The sequence below is a fragment of the Sebastes umbrosus genome, chromosome 11 (assembly GCF_015220745.1).
Source record: "Sebastes umbrosus isolate fSebUmb1 chromosome 11, fSebUmb1.pri, whole genome shotgun sequence".
Classification (NCBI taxonomy): Eukaryota; Metazoa; Chordata; class Actinopteri; order Perciformes; family Sebastidae; genus Sebastes; species Sebastes umbrosus.
The window spans coordinates 10692671-10708471 of NC_051279.1; the positions used below are offsets into that span (position 1 = coordinate 10692671).

General features: G+C 40.2%; 1 protein-coding gene across 4 annotated transcripts; it reads left to right on the forward strand.

Annotated features, from left to right (window-relative positions):
* Positions 1 to 200: 200 nt before the first annotated feature.
* On the forward strand, positions 201 to 14553 carry sh3d21 (SH3 domain containing 21). 4 transcript variants are annotated; one of them, XM_037785648.1, is made up of 17 exons: positions 203 to 400; positions 1021 to 1178; positions 1294 to 1351; positions 2367 to 2476; positions 2937 to 3027; positions 3130 to 3191; positions 3639 to 3678; positions 4165 to 4259; positions 5188 to 5289; positions 5666 to 5717; positions 8693 to 8743; positions 8837 to 8954; positions 9892 to 10057; positions 10889 to 10969; positions 11661 to 11857; positions 13560 to 13623; positions 13772 to 14553. In XM_037785648.1, exons 1-17 carry the CDS (start codon positions 397 to 399, stop codon positions 13802 to 13804), a joined length of 1482 nt encoding a protein of 493 aa, XP_037641576.1. In that variant the 5' UTR covers positions 203 to 396; the 3' UTR covers positions 13805 to 14553. The 4 variants fall into 4 exon arrangements, with proteins under 4 accessions (XP_037641578.1, XP_037641576.1, XP_037641575.1 ...); XM_037785647.1 differs by having other exon boundaries at positions 205 to 400; positions 9889 to 10057; XM_037785649.1 differs by having other exon boundaries at positions 205 to 400; positions 8702 to 8743; positions 9889 to 10057.
* Positions 14554 to 15801: the final 1248 nt, after the last annotated feature.

A 15801-nucleotide genomic window follows, 5' to 3' on the forward strand; every position in this document is an offset into this window, starting at 1 on the left:
TATTTTGGTGATTACCTACGTCGTCACGCTGTATTTTCAGCCACACTTATGAGCTTTGTTCCTTCAGTATAAACCTGTCTTACCTGTTCTCCTCCTCCCTATTCCCTCCCTCTCTCTCTCTCTCTCTCTCTCTCTCTCTTGCTCTCCCCCTCTCTCTCTCTCTCTTTACTGCATGGCCCATCCTACTCCTTGCTGTTGACTTGCCATGACAAGCCTCAGGAAAAGTTGCTCAATGTTAATGTTTGACAAGTAGGAAGAAGGGCCTTGGCTGCCGTATCTCTCAGTGTTAGACAACACAACCGCACTCTTTCAGTTCTCCTTCTGCTCGAGAGTTTGTTTGCTGCTTTGTGAAGGAATTACATATTCAAATCGGAGGGAGAAAGACAGAAAGACACCATGGGTGAGTCGGGGTTATCGCTTTTTTCTTATACAATGGTGGAATTTCTTGATGTTTTAATGCTCTCAGCTGTCTGTTTGCTTGAATTCTGGAGACTGGATGGTAAAACACGACAAGTAAATGCAAAGTAATGAAAAGATTTAGTTGTGTTGTGTCACAAAATGACGATTTGATTTGAAGTATTTTAATTTGGCATGCATATAAAGCTAAAGTAGTGGTACCGCGTATGGATACCATTGCATGACTTTGCATAAATTGAAATTCATTGTATGAATGTCAAATCTTATTTTTTGTCGAGATTCTTTTATGTCAGCGAGTGTTGAAAAACCTAAACGCTGGCTGACTTTTCTCTAATGTATTGACTTTTAAGTTATCTTAACGCTGCAGGAAACTACTGACGTTGAAAACACGTTTTTTCCGCTTGTAAGGAATGATTAGTGACGGAAGAAAACTGTACGGTTTATCCACAATAATCTACAATCACTCAAAGCCCGTATCCTTGTGTAGCCTCCACTGGGTAGATGTTTGTCTTGAAATGTCAGGACACATCACTCGTGAGGCAAACAAACCAGCCTTTGTGCAACGAATCTAATTTTCTGCCCCATTTACGGCGCCCGCTGCAGAGGTGCTGGTGCTGATGGACTTCGAGGGCACCATGGGAGACGAGATCACAGTGAGGATGGGGGATGTGGTCAAAAACGTCACCAAGGCCAGCGAGGAGGGATGGCTGGAGGGGGAGCTGAGAGGAAAGAGAGGCATCTTCCCTGCTAACTTTACCAAGGTCTGTTAACACAATACAGCCCACAGCATTGTAACACCGTTACCGTACTGTGTGTTTCTGTTTATGTTTATCCACGTGTCCTTTAAATATGCCTCCTTTTGGTTTTTCATTACAGGAGGTGCCAGTCTATTTGATAGGTGACAGCAAGAGGGAACCACGAAGCCTTAGAAAAAGTAAAATTCTATTCTAATTGATCTTTATTTGCAAATAATTAAATCTGTTTATGTGTACAAGATGCAGAGTTCGGCCTTCTAGCACTGCAGTATCAGTTAATCAGAGATCATTATATGACACTGAATTAGGGATGCACCAATACTTATACCGGATCGGATATCGGTGACAATGGGTCCGATCTATTCAATTAAATTCTATGACAATACTATATACATTATATACTGGAATTTGAAGTCCTCTTTAAGTTTTGACCAATTTATTGCTGGATTAAAAAGTGTACACTTGAGTTTTAATTCCTGTTAATTTTGAAGCATTTATTTGTTACATTTAGTTTTACAAAGGAAACCAATGTCAAGGCTGATGTTGCCTTACACATAATAGAATGATCCCAGTCACTTCGACACAGTGAGACATACAGCTATTTTATCAAACACTGGTATCGGTACTCGATCTCGGCTGATGCCCAAAGCCCAGGTATCGCTATCGTCATCGGGACTGAAAAAGTCAGTCGGTGGATCCCTACATTGAATGTACTGAAATCTGCACATATTGCAATATGAACCCTTTATTCCAGCTTGACTCGACTAAAAATAAATTATAAAACTATTTGACAGTGCTATTTAAATCAGGTTGGTTTTTCTATTGTAACTTTTTACAGTCTGAAAGCAAAAGTGTTGAAAATCGTGGTTAGTGTGGTGCATGCACTCAGCAAGACAATGCAGCAAGCAAGCAAGCCGACTGTAAATATACGTTCGCCACATCCTCGCCACACAAATCCTAATTATAATGCATGAAAACGGAGCAGATAAAAAACAAACTGAGTCTTTGATGGATTAGACGTGTTAGAAGTGCTTTGCAGTCGGAGCACTATCCTGTTGAGACTTGACTCCTCTGCCTCCGATGCAGCTAAACACACACCGTTATTGAGCTCCAGCTTCTCCATCAGCTTTAGCGGTAGATTATAAACTTTACACATGTCTGTTGACGTGGCTGGTGTTTCTTTTGTCTTTCCAGCCAAGAGGATGAAACAGACGAGGAAATGCGAGGTAGCGTTCGCCTACAACCCCTTGAATGAAGATGAGCTGCAGCTGGTTATTGGGGAGACGATAGAGATCATCAGAGAGGTAGAGTCCCCTTTTATCGTTGCTCAAACGCTCACATTTGAACAAGGCATTTCCCTGCTGGTTGCTGAAGCTGCACAGTAGCCCAAACCTTAGCATTGTATGTAAATCTGGGCGTTGGTGAAATGTTTGCTCAGCCAATCTGCCCTTGGCAAATAAAGATCCATTGACTGTCTGGGTATTACATTGTCTTTGTATTTGGCCGCCAGGCTCACGAAGCATGTTTCCCAGACATATTAACCGCTTTACGGAAATGCATGTGAACTGATCTGACCTGTTCTGAGAGTTCACATGGACGCTCATGCCATCGAGCAATCAGAGATCTGAAACAGACTTGATTGTAATCTCTGGAATGTATACAGTAATGGTTAGTGTTTTAGCAACGTGTTTGTGCAGATATACAATGCTAATTCCTCACACTTTCTTCTTGTACTGTCTCTCCTTGATATAACCTACACGACAGATTGAAGATGGATGGTGGATGGGGGTGAGAAATGGCAAAGTGGGAGCTTTTCCGTCAAATTTTGTCAAAGAAATTTTTGTTGCCCCTAAAGGTTGGTAAAGACAGAACTTTTGTTCACTTTTTTTTGTTCCTTTTTGTGGATGTTATCTAAACTTACCATAAAAGATCATGATTGTTGATACTCTTTTTACAGACAGCAAGTACAATGAGGGCAAGGCAAGACCCAAGCTCGCTGACGCTGTGTTCACCAAGGAGGTATGTAATTGGGGCTGTACAATTAATCAATTTTATCGACATCGCAATATGGCGTACTGCAACTTTCAAATCGCAGTATTTGTTAAAGGCGAAATGTGTGTGAAAATACCATTTAAAATGAATGACTGTTATGCTGCAGAGATGTCCTGGCACTTCACATCATATTCTATACAGACTTAAGAAAACATCTTGGTTTGGTACAGAGCCTCGCAAAAAATCACACCATAATCATTTTAATATTTTTTTTCAATAAAAATGAGAATAATGATGTAAAAATTATCATTCCCTCCAATATCGAGAATCATATTGCAATTACAATATCAGTCAAAATAATCACAATTAGATATTTTTTTCAAAATCATGCAGCCCTATAAGTAATACAGAAATAACGTTTCTGAAATGTATCAATTGTTTACCGTTGACTTAATGTACTTGTTGTCCTCAAAGATATCTCAAAGGACGAGTGTGAGGAACAAAGCAAAAAACGGTAAGTCGTATTATAAACTGCTATAAAGCATTTGCTAGTTATTAAACTGTTTGCACAAGCATGGAGTAAACACTAAGGGGATACCCTCATCTAGACACTATATATTTTTAAATAGCATTTCAAAAGCAACTAAACAGGTCTATTTGTGGTAATTCCTGTACTTTTCCTGAACAGTCAATGAGTGGGCGGGTCAGTATAAATACTTACAGTAATGTGGCTTGACTAATCAGTTTTACAGAGTGCTATGTCACAGTGGAACATCCCTCAGGGATCAAGGTTTACAATTTTTATCTCTCAGTTTGTCACAACTTTTTTCCGGCTATCCTTTGAGTTAGTCATGTTAAGGGTGCACACAAGGCTGATAAGATTAGTCATCATTGTTAAACCTGTTATTCCGGTCACACATGTAGGGTACTATACTGTAATGCTCAGATTGCCTAAGGTTAATAACCATGTTACTGTATCTCTTCTACTACGTCTCCTCAGTGGTGGAGTGTTGCCAAGTCATGTTTGACTACAAGGCCAAAACGGAGGACGAGTTGGATCTGAAAAAAGGAGACCTTGTTATGATACTGAGCAAGGTTTGAGCACATTTTATGGTTGTCTTCTGGCAGTGTTTCTAGTAGAGTTGTTCCAATACCGATACCAGTATCGGAAATGCGTCTGATACGGCCATAAATTCAGTATCGGGTATCAGCGAGTACGTCAGTCCATGCACCGATCCGATACCATAATATATTAACCCAGAAAAAAATCAACTTGTTTAACTGGAAATCAGTTCTTCTTCGCCGAACTGAGTTTGTCACGTGACGATAGCACACAGGCTGTCCAATGAGGAGACAGCTAAGCGAATACAGAATTGTTATTTATTCCTAGCTTCATTTATGTTCTTTGTAACTGACAAAAAAAGTTATATTGCATTCATACTCTGTATGTATTTGTTCATGGTTTAACCTGAGCCTGGCTATACAACAAAGATAGTAATTGTATCACATCCATACACGGTTAGTAGTAAACAGCTGTTAAATAATAATAACTATATATTTTTTTTATCTCGCTGATATCGGATTGGTACTTTGTATCGGCCGATACCACAAGTTCAGGTATCGGAATCGGTAGCGGGAATGAAAAAATGGTATCAGAACATCTTTAGTTTCTAGCGTGTTTTCCCGTGACGTCTTTAACACACTCCTTCAGGTGATAATGGTTTTCTTCTAAAGTGGTTGAAGGTGTATCATATTTTTCATCCAGCCAAACCAGTTGGTTGTGTTGCTTTCAAGGAACATGTGACTCACATGTTTTAGTGACACGACATTATTATGACAGTTGACCAAATAATATTGTATCATAGAAAACAATTCTGAGATACCTTCTATGATAAACTGATAATAAGGCAGCTATGTTTTGCTTGACCGTTTGCTAACCTCTTGTGCAGCAATTTGGCATCCCAGAGGGAACAGCCATGTTTGAGCTTCTACAGTAATGTGACTCTTTAATCTCCATCTGAAGGAAACAGAAGATGAAGGCTGGTGGGAGGGAGAGCTAAACGGACGCTGTGGCTGCTTTCCTGATAACTTTGTCATGGTGATACCACCAATGGACGGTCTGCAAGTGAGTGGACTAAAACACAATCTCAAGAACGTCGTTGTTGGACTGGACCTTCCACCATTTTCAAGATCTGACAACCGCATTGTGCTACCATGAAACCATGGACATACTTTATAGTAATTCATATCTGTTATACTTTATTATTTTGAAATGGCTCAAAATGCAAAAGTATCTAATGCCACTTCTGGCTGGTATTTGTGTTACTTTAGCAAGTCTGCAGCCAGAGAGCAGTGAGTCAGGATCGCCTTTAACATCCTCTGTTTTGGAATTACTCACTGAAAATTCCCTCAGTGGAAAGAGTGTGTAAAATAGAGATGCCTTTAATTCACAAGGGGACGTACTTGCCAACCTGCTGAGTTTTCCGTTTCTCCTCCTCTAGTCTGGGACCACGAGCCAACCGCCTGCACGCAACATCAACACGAATCTCCCAGGTAAGAACGAACATGTATGTTGATCAAACACAGCAGAACAGGAACTGTTTGACATTTAGAGTGGCGAGCTAGGCTTCATGTTCTAGACGTCCTCGTCTGACTCATGACTTCTGGCTGAAGTGGTGTTTAGCCTGGCAGTGTGCTGACAGTTTGGACTGTGATTGACTGTTGTTTTAGCAGATGGAGGAATTGGCAGCAGTATTGGTTGGGTGATATTTCAGCAGCCAAAATGGTCCCCTGATTAATGTCATTATTTCAATGTGCTGCTGAAGCAACTTGGAGCCCTTTTCAGTATTTCTACATCTTAATACAAAACATCAGTTAATCATACTTCTGTTTCTTCCATTATCATCTATCATCATCTACTGGTGGAAAGTAACTAAGTACATTTACTCAATGAATAGACACATTCTACATGAATAGACTTTTGGTACGTTGGATATATTAAGATACCAAAACTCTTTTACTTTTAGTTGTAACAGTATTTCTACACGGCGGCATAGCTATTTTACTTAAAAGGTGCTAAATGCGAGATTGGGAACATTTCTATTGCCTCCACATAGCTCTCAACATGCTGACGGCAGAGCCGGCGGCTTGCACCTAATGGTTGCTTACAGTGGAAACAACGGCAACAGTGCTTTACAGAGCTAACAGTGTTTACCTGATGGGGGTGAGGGGAACCGGAGGGTGGGTGCTACGCTTCCAGGACAATGCTGTCGGTCGGGACGACATTATCAGCTGTAACAGCTCAGATTACAACACACACAGATGGAGAGAGACTTCATTCTCTGCTCAGGTAGACATTACTCTATATTTAAATACAACCTTTAAGTAAAAGATCTGAGTACTTCTAAATGAAAATAAAATTTCACAATGACTATTGTGGAATCTGCTGTAATAACAGAAGTTTGGCCTAAATAATTGAGTTGTATTATTAGATGGGACAAAGACTGTTTTCACTGAATGAATTACATAATGGTGCATTTGAAGCTATCTGTGATGTTGTCTACTCAGATATCATGACTAGTAGCATTCATCTGTCACCATGTAAAGACTGTTAGACAGGCTTTGCCAGTCGGTGCACATTGAGTAAACTCACTGTACCTCACAGAAAAATTCAACAACTAAAAGCACAATGCTGTTTTTATCCAAACCAGATAGACATTATTGTCATTGTTTACTATCTAAGATTGAGTGGGTGGCACAACAGAAATATTTTCAAAAATGTGGATCCAGTTAGACAAGTTTAAAAATCCTTATTATAGTGCATTAATGGGGGAATCCTCAACAAAAACAAGAACACGTATCTCGTCAAACTGCCTTTGTGAAGTTAAAGATTTTTATTTATTTTTTTAGGTTTGATACCAACTTTGAATCAATGCAATGATATTTCTTGGTCATAGATTTACCTTTTAAAAGTTTAGTACACTTTAAAGTTTCTAGATCGTTGTTGTCATTGTTAATGTATTCTCAGTTATTACAGCCAAAATGTGACTTTTTTTTTAGTTTGGTGATTAAAAAGATCGAATGAACATTAATCGTCTTTGAAACAAGAAGATGTAGAAGTCAAATCTGCAAGCCACACAGAGCAGGATGTGGCTTCTTGTCAAGTTTCAGCTGAGGAGTGCTGTCTGTGGTGCAATTTGCAAATTTTGCAAGAATTTATACCAACAAAACAAAAATGTCTATTTTACAAATTTAGACCAACTCTTTCCTTGGTTGGAGATTCAAACTGCATGCTCATCAAAAATGTTTGCGGTTAAACAAGCAGGTTAAACAAGCAGGTGAAACGGCGTCGGCTATTCAAAGACGTCACCTGAACTAACTGAATATCACACTCATAATCTGTGCTGCCAACACATTACACTCGTTACAGGATTTTTTTTTCACACAGTATCTCACAGGAAGTCTCAGACTATAGTGAGATGGGGGATGGTTAGACTGGTCATGTGACACAGTTCAGGAGTCTTGGAGGAAACAAGGGGGTGGGAGGACGGAGGAGAGCTCTGTCACAGAGATTTTCACAACCAGCACAAGAAGCAGCACTTGAAGCTACTATTGCTGTGTGGATGGTTTTGCTTGAGAGGGAATGTTGCACAATGCTTTGAACACTCAAGGTAGGCTTCCTGTGTTCTCATTCGGTCCGTTATTCATCTCGGAGTCTGAACGTTATGCAAAGTATTATGCTCTTTATTATGCAGGTTTTACTTCTTAGATTTGTGCTTCTATGTTTTTAACATCTTCTGTTTTGAGATAAGCACTTGACTTGCATGGCAAACAGGAATCTCTCACATTAACCTTCAGTTCTCCGAGGCTTCATAATTCAAGTATCTGTTCTATCATCCTCTCATAGACTGTATTTATTCTATGAGCAGAGGCAGACTGACTGTCCCTGATGAACTTGTTGACACCCTTGGGTGCTGTTACCGCAGTGCTATGGGATACAGCTGTGACCTGGTCTGCCCCAGTGATGTGCACGGTGCATGCAATTGCTCATAAACTAGATTACAGTTTAAATTAAAGACCAGTTGCATTTTTGTCTTAACCACATTAAACCCTAATGCTTTCTGGGGTAAACAAATGCACATTCTTTGCCAGCAGCTTTTTACTAGTGGTTATAGTTCTCCTAAGTGATGTCAATGAAAACAATGTGCACCAGTGCAGGAAAAGCCTCACCTTCTAACTTTTATTTATTGATGGCAGATTTGCTGAGTATGCATGCTCTTTTTTAGCAACAAGCTCCATATGGTTGCAGATTGAGGGCACCTTCAAAGTAGCTGCTTAGGGAAATATTTTTAGCGCTGGGCAATGGATAGAAAGTGGCAACAATTGTCTGACAAAACCTGAATGTAGGATGTCACTGCTTTAATGTGTAGCAAATTAAATACTTTTAAGATTTTATCTAAAGTGCAGCTGTGCTATTTACATATAAATGCAAATTTGTGGTAATGTTTCATTCACTGCTGCTTTCTCAGTGACGACAGAGGCCTCAGCGATGGACAAAAGTGGTCCAGCAAAGACAAAAGGTATAAATGGCAGTGACTTTTATTATAATTATAACATTATTGTGACACATCCCTTTTAAAGATAAATAACACTGTGATACATTTGTTTTACAGATGATAAACCAGAGGTTAAGGATCTGAGAAGCAATCCTCCAACCAAAATCAAGCTGCCGCCCATCATTAGGCCCAGCCCGCCTCCAGTCAAAGACAAACCCAGCAAGGTTTTACCCAAGTGAGTGATGCCAAAGCGTCTCTGATGTCGTATCACAGACTAATCTCAATGCAAAACCGCTAAAAACTTACTAGAAAATATAGCCTCCAACTCAGAGATGTGAATAGTGATTCATTTGCAACCTTTCTGAAGCAAAAGGCCTTTAGGGAAATGTCAGGAACACTTTCTCCTCTTTGGTCTGGCACCGGGAGCGGTGCCTTTAGATATTAAAGGTTTTGGTCGCCGCCACCAGTTGCCATGGTGTCCTTAAAGAAGAATGCCAGGATGCCCGACCTTTAGCGGCTCAGTGGAAACTCTGGGATGAGTCAGATCGGGCCTAAACAGACGAGAGCAGCCCATTTCCTGTTTCCTGAGCAAAACAGGCACACACACACACACAAAACTGAGAAAACAAAAACAGTCCTGTGTCTTGAGGGGGCTGCTAATGGAGAAAAAGCTTTTTTCTGGAAATTGTTTCCGAGCAAATATGTTTGGAAGGGACTTTAAGAATCCTTCTTAAGTTTTTAAAAAGCTAAAGCTTCCAGGCCTTTACCTCATGCGGATTATTAGAACATACACATATCAAATCTGACCAATGCATAAAGGTTATTTAAGTTCAGTTGTGACTCTGAGGATCTGCCATCATTGCACATGAGGTGTGAAAGTGAAACATGTGCCAGGACAAAATAAGACTTATAGAGAGACTTAAAAGCGTCTGCTGCTATGCTCTGCATCTGCACTCAGAGTTTAGGAAACTGGAAACCACACTCGAAGTGTTGTTTCTTTTGAAAATGTGAACTTCATGCTGTGCACCAGTTTTCTTGCGAGCTTCTTTCTTACTAAAAAAAATGTTATGAGAGATTTTTGAGATATTCTAACTCCCTCCCCCCCCATTTACTTCAATCAAGAGATTGACATAGATTTCAATCTTTTAAGATTGTACTCTTATTTTCAGCAGAACCAATGGTGACGTGGCTCCTGCCCCACCAAAACAAACAGAGGAGAAAGAGGCCGACCAGTTCGATGGAGTGGACGTGCAGACTGACAAGCTGTGCCATCCTACAGCGAACAGAGCCAAACCCCCACAGAGGAGACCACCATCAGGCCTTGTTATAGCAGCACAAGTACGTCCACCTCAGCAAAAGACTTATATTGATTTATCACAACTTCTGCCTTGAAAATACAAGTGAAGAGTTACATAATGAATGCTTAACTGAGGCAGGAGCTGCCAACAACCTGCTAAACCACATTATTAGTGCCAACCACCACTTCTGTAGATGACCTTTGCAACTGCAACAATGAGGCAACTCCCTTTTTTATCTTGTGCATACTAAAACATACTTACTTTCTTAAAATGGAACTGAGCACATTTAGTGGTACCGTTCTGCATTTCTAGGCTTGTTCTTTGGTGGTATGCTTTTCTGCAGTCCAAATGTAGTGATATATTTCCATGACAAGTTATTTTCCAGCAGAACTTGCAATTCAATAACAGAAAATGTTCTCCAAGCTATGCCATGAGTGGTGAACGTTAGAGAAAAGACTTTTCTAGGTTCTACTCACCATTTTTGCACTAACTTTCAGCAGTCTCTTGCAGTGGTTTCAAGAGAAATCATTGTAAGAGGGGAAGATATCATTTCTGCACTTGCACTCTAAATAGTTCAGATGTGTTTGAGCAAGACAAAAGGCAGCTAATGATGGACGCGTCCCAGGTTTTCATGAGCCGCCCACTTTGCACTGAAAGCAAACAAGTTTGGGCCTGATCTCGATCTCTAGGGATTCAACAAAAGTCATTCTGGGAAATGAAGGAATTCAATCCCTAAAGTATCCTTTTATGGTTTGTATTTGGCGGCTCAAAAAGACTGTCGAGTTGGCATAGTTGGGGAATGAGTGTCCTTAAGGCAGGTTGTGAGGAATGATTATTATGATTGCCATTAATGGCTTCTTCTCATTTGCAGGCCCAGGGTGCCACAGACCAGACAGAACCTGAATTATCACCAAAAAAGGTCCAGACAGAGAAATTACCTGGCTTGCAAAAGGTTTGTGACATTGACTGCTTTCCAGATACAACACAGCACCCGTGTTATTTACAGAGACTGTATATAAAGATGGACGACATGACAGCTCCCCAAAAGTGAAGCCAAAACATCAATCGCCCCCTGGTGGCTGGCTGCAGTATAGGTCATTAATCCCGCATTCTCCATGTTAGCGGATGGATGGGACATGGGCCAAACTAAAAAGTAGCAAAAGTAAAATAACATTTTCCCAAAGATGGTTTCTGACATTTTAAATAGTTCTTATCACGCTGATGTATGTTCAAGTCATCATTTGTCTGATACGTTTGGTTTTAATTAGTTATTTGATGCTATAAAAAAAAGGGGGTCAGACGTCATGATTGACAGCTGTGAGTCTCTCTCGCTGAACAGCTGCGGCCGTGCTTGGCTCGCGATTGGTTCGGGCGGGTGACCTCGATACCGTAGCTCCAGCCCCCCGATCACTACTGAACTCAAGATGGCAGCTCCTGTATCTGGGATATTTTGGCTTCACTTCTGTACAGTGGGAGGAAGTGGAGACGCGTCGTCCAACTCTATACACAGTCTATGGTTATTTATGATGAAATCTCACTAGTTTGAATTTAGCTCTGCTTCTGTAAAGAACCAATAAGATATTGTGCACAGTGCATTTTACATTTCATCAAGTTCATCAATGTCGAACTACATTTCATTGCAGGGTACAGAAAATCTCCTGCCATCGCCTGCAAGGCCTGATCTTAGACCCAAGACGCCGCCTCCGGTTCGACCAACACCACCCAAAGTACTTGTGGATGGCAGAACTGCAACCCACAAAGAAGTAACAACTTTGGAAAGCCTGCAGGCCGAAATCAAAGAGCTGAGGATGGCTCTGGATCTGCTACAGACACGGCACGAGTGAGTACTTCTCATTTTTAATGTGGTATACCTGAGCAATTCATTCAGTTCATCTGAGAGGTATTTAAAAGAAAATTAAAGCTACTTTATTTTTCAAAGGTAAAAAATAAAACGGTCTTGTCATCTTGAATCACATAGAGGGACTTTGTAACATTCATCCTCTCTAACTGAGAAGGTGTAGACAGACCTCCTATCCCAAATTCATTCTGGTGATGTTTGTGGACACTAGCACACCCAGGAAGTGACTAATCAAATCCTAAGAGATAAATACAAACATCGTACTACAACTACACATAAGTGCTCCATCCAGAAAAAAAAGCTAGACTCAACAGTGTTAGATCTTTTACATCTCTTTGATTTGCTTTGATATGAAACATCACAGAAGCCCGGTTGCTAAACATGAGCCACGCTGTGTGCGGTTGTAGACACGTGATTTCCTGGCAACTTAACTTCCCTCTACATGTGATTACAACCAGAGCAGCTTTAAAAGGTGAATCTACAGGGTCCAGTATTTTGAAACAGCATATATTTCCATTTTTACTTAACAGCATTTTATGTAACTAAAGCCCCTACACACCCATAGTTCACCCACACAGTTGCTTTCACTTATCTTGCCCGATTAGTGTAAACGTGTACAAACTGAGCTTGTTTTGACATCTCCTTCACTTAGCATTGATGCAATGATTAAAGTGTCGCGACCTACAATGTAACTATTCTTATTGGTCCATAGAGTTTTGTGGTCTCGGTATAGCTCCACTCAGCTTTAACCTGACAAGAGATCTAACCAGTTACTCTGATCGGATCAATACAAATTAATATAAAAAAGTGTGAACATAGCCGTATGAGCGCAGTGCAGAGCGGCGGTAACATAACGTTGATCTTAAGTTGATGTGGCAGTTGCTTAATTACATACCCATCAGTTATGGAACAACATTAGTATTCATTTGGAGACGTGTTTCAGGCCACCTGATGAGTGAAAAGTCCAATATTATGTCTCGAGAGTGAACCAAAACAGGAAGGTTGCGGGCCGGACGGCTAAACAATGAGCTGACATATAGCTCACCATATAGCTCTAGGGCTGCACAATTAATCAAAATTTGCCTACTGCAATTTTCAAATCGCAAGATGAGGAGGAAATTGCAATATTTATTAAAGGTGAAATGTGCGTCAAAATACTATTTCAAATTAAATATTGTTGTGCTACATCGTTGTCCTGACCTACATGTCATATTCTACAGACTTAAGAAAACATCTTTGTTAGGTATTTTAATAGGTTTTTATATGAAAATGAGAATAATGATGCAAAATTCTTCAAACCGTTATATCTCAATATCACTTAAAATAATCGCCATTAGATATTTTTTTCAAAATTGTGCAGCCCTATATAGTATAGCTCCATAAAGCAGAGGGTGACCCCTTCACATACATTTTTCATTTGATACATTATTATTTAAAAACAAATATTGATTATAGCTGAGTTAAAGACGTATTCAGAAAGATGTATTTTTTTACTACTAGTAGTGCTTAATCAGCGTGATCAAGTCCATTTCTGTTTCCATCCAATTCCTCCCCACTACAAAACTAACATTCTGAATTCATAGACCTTCATTTATTCATTTGACTTGACTGGTGTTCATCTTGACCTATTTAGACGTACCCATGTCTGCAAACTCATCTCTTTGTTTCTGTCTCTTTTGATTAGTCGAGACATGCAGGAAGTGAAAGAAGAACTGAGGGAGGAGAGAAACAAACGAGTGGTACTACAGGTCAGTGAGGCGTGCCTTGGCTTTTGCATGCATTCCTACTTTATGTCTAACGCATATTTTATTGCCACAAGAAAAGAATACAGAAGCTGTGGTTCCCAAGATCATGACTATGGTGTAATTTATTGTCAAAAATGTCTTTCCCATGCAGGAGGAAGTACACAGTTTGAGGAAGAAGAATTAATCCCAACCCAGACTGTGACTGGGCTGTCTGTCTGTCTGACACTGTGCCATGCAGGCTCGCGTACTGCAAATTGAAACAAGATGAACATTTTCTCTGACATCGAATGAGGATGGAGAAGACAAGCGAGCTCTCCAACTGCAGACACGAGCAGTGGCTAAATTAGAAAGTTAAAGGATCAAGCTAATCCTGCACTGGACTGGACAAACTTAATCCTTGAAAAAGACTTTTAAATGACATACTGTTAAAAGTTTTTACATATTTGAATGCTGGAAATTACAAATGTCGGTTCTAAGTGGGTTACTCTTGGCTGGAAATTCATGTTTTACACTGTTCTCTTTCACCTTTATTACTTTTACTATTGGTTTTACTGTACTTTTAACATTTACACATTAATGCCTCAGCAGATGTGATAATATATGCAGCTGTACATAGGAGGAAATATTGTGATGTCTTTTGCAAAGACCTGGCTGAAATTATAATATCAAGTCATCCAAAGGGTTTCGTTACTTGAATGTTAATACCTGACTGTCAAAAACATGGGTTGCCATGCAGGTGATTTTTCTATAGCAGAATGTAATGCTGCATTAATCCACTGGGGGGCACTGTATGACTATTCTACATAAAGAGAAGTGTTCAACTTTTCAGGGAACGCAGGATTGGTGGAAGTGACCAGGCTATCGTGACCTGCACATTAGAACACAAAAAAACATATTGCATTCAAAAGAATAAATGTGTTAAGATTTAACAAACTGGCTGATGTCGATGGAGAGTGCTTCTATGAAACAAAATCTTTCTGTTGAAAAGCTTCAGGAGTGAAACAGAGTTTTTGTGGTCAGCTGCATTCTTTCGCAGTTAAGTGGAAAAGGCATCCTGTGTCACTCGGAGGAAAACTGACTCACTCTGAAAACCCTGAACACGGTGACTCATCGGGATTTGATGCAGAGAACGTGGGAAGAGAATTAATGAGAAATGCTTTGTGTACCCACCATAGGGAGAGCTATTTAACCTGACCAATCCTCAGATTAAGGAGGAGCAGAGATTTGGCTCCAAATGGTGGCGGCGGCGGTAGCAGTGGTGCGCTCCTGTCTAAGCCTACTAGTGTTGCCCACTGTGGAGCACATCTGGACGACATCTGGAGCTCATCAGGGACCGGGTGCTTCTGAAACTTCCATGGGAACGTACTATTTTTAAAAACTGTGTTGAATAACGGTCATGAAGGGCACATTCCCTCTTAGACAAGGGGTGAAATAAATGAAAGTAAATAAGCAAAGGGTCAGATGATATTGCTGGATGTTGTGCAAGATATTAAAAATTGACTACCCTTTCTGTAAACCCGCTGCAAACACACAGGAAGACTTTTTTCACTGAGAGACTTCTAAAATATTCAATAATGTCAGTGATGACGGGTGCTGCTTACACTACAGGCACTCCTATAAATTATAAAACAGCGCTTGTACGAATATTTGACTCGGAGCATTGTAATATAGGAGGAATGTAAGATAAGTAAGATGGGACTTTTGGGACTCGGGGAGGACTGAAAACTGAGTGTTGAGAACTGAAGTATTGTGGAGCTCAGAGGTCAAATACAAAAAAATCCCTCTGAGTTAAAATTAGAAATGGAGAAAGAGAAGCCAAGCTGACGAAGAACAGTTCGCCTCTGTTAAAGAAAGGAGCTGGACAGATGCAGAAATCATATGCATGACCTCATGGGAGATGGCAATAAATCTGCCACATATTAAAAAATGCCTTTTTAATGTGGAGCCTTTTACTGAGGGGGAATCATAATCACAAAAGTTTAAAATTTGTTCCATTATAATAAAATGTGACTAATGAAAGCGGTGGATGAATAGCATAAATTTAGCTGTTATCTGTAAAGGCTGGTTTCTGGAATCAGCCCAAGAGCCACAACAGACAAGACAGTCCGTACTATGTTTTGTCTTTGCGGAGATATTTCCCACGCTTTGTTGTGGTTCAGATTTATGGCTTTCCATAACTGG

Bases quoted from the DNA above. Each gene is read 5' to 3' on its own strand.
- sh3d21 (XM_037785647.1), top strand. The intron at 2,477-2,936 runs GTAGAGTCCCCT...CCTACACGACAG, and splicing joins CGATAGAGATCATCAGAGAG to ATTGAAGATGGATGGTGGAT. The intron at 4,260-5,187 runs GTTTGAGCACAT...CTCCATCTGAAG, and splicing joins TTGTTATGATACTGAGCAAG to GAAACAGAAGATGAAGGCTG.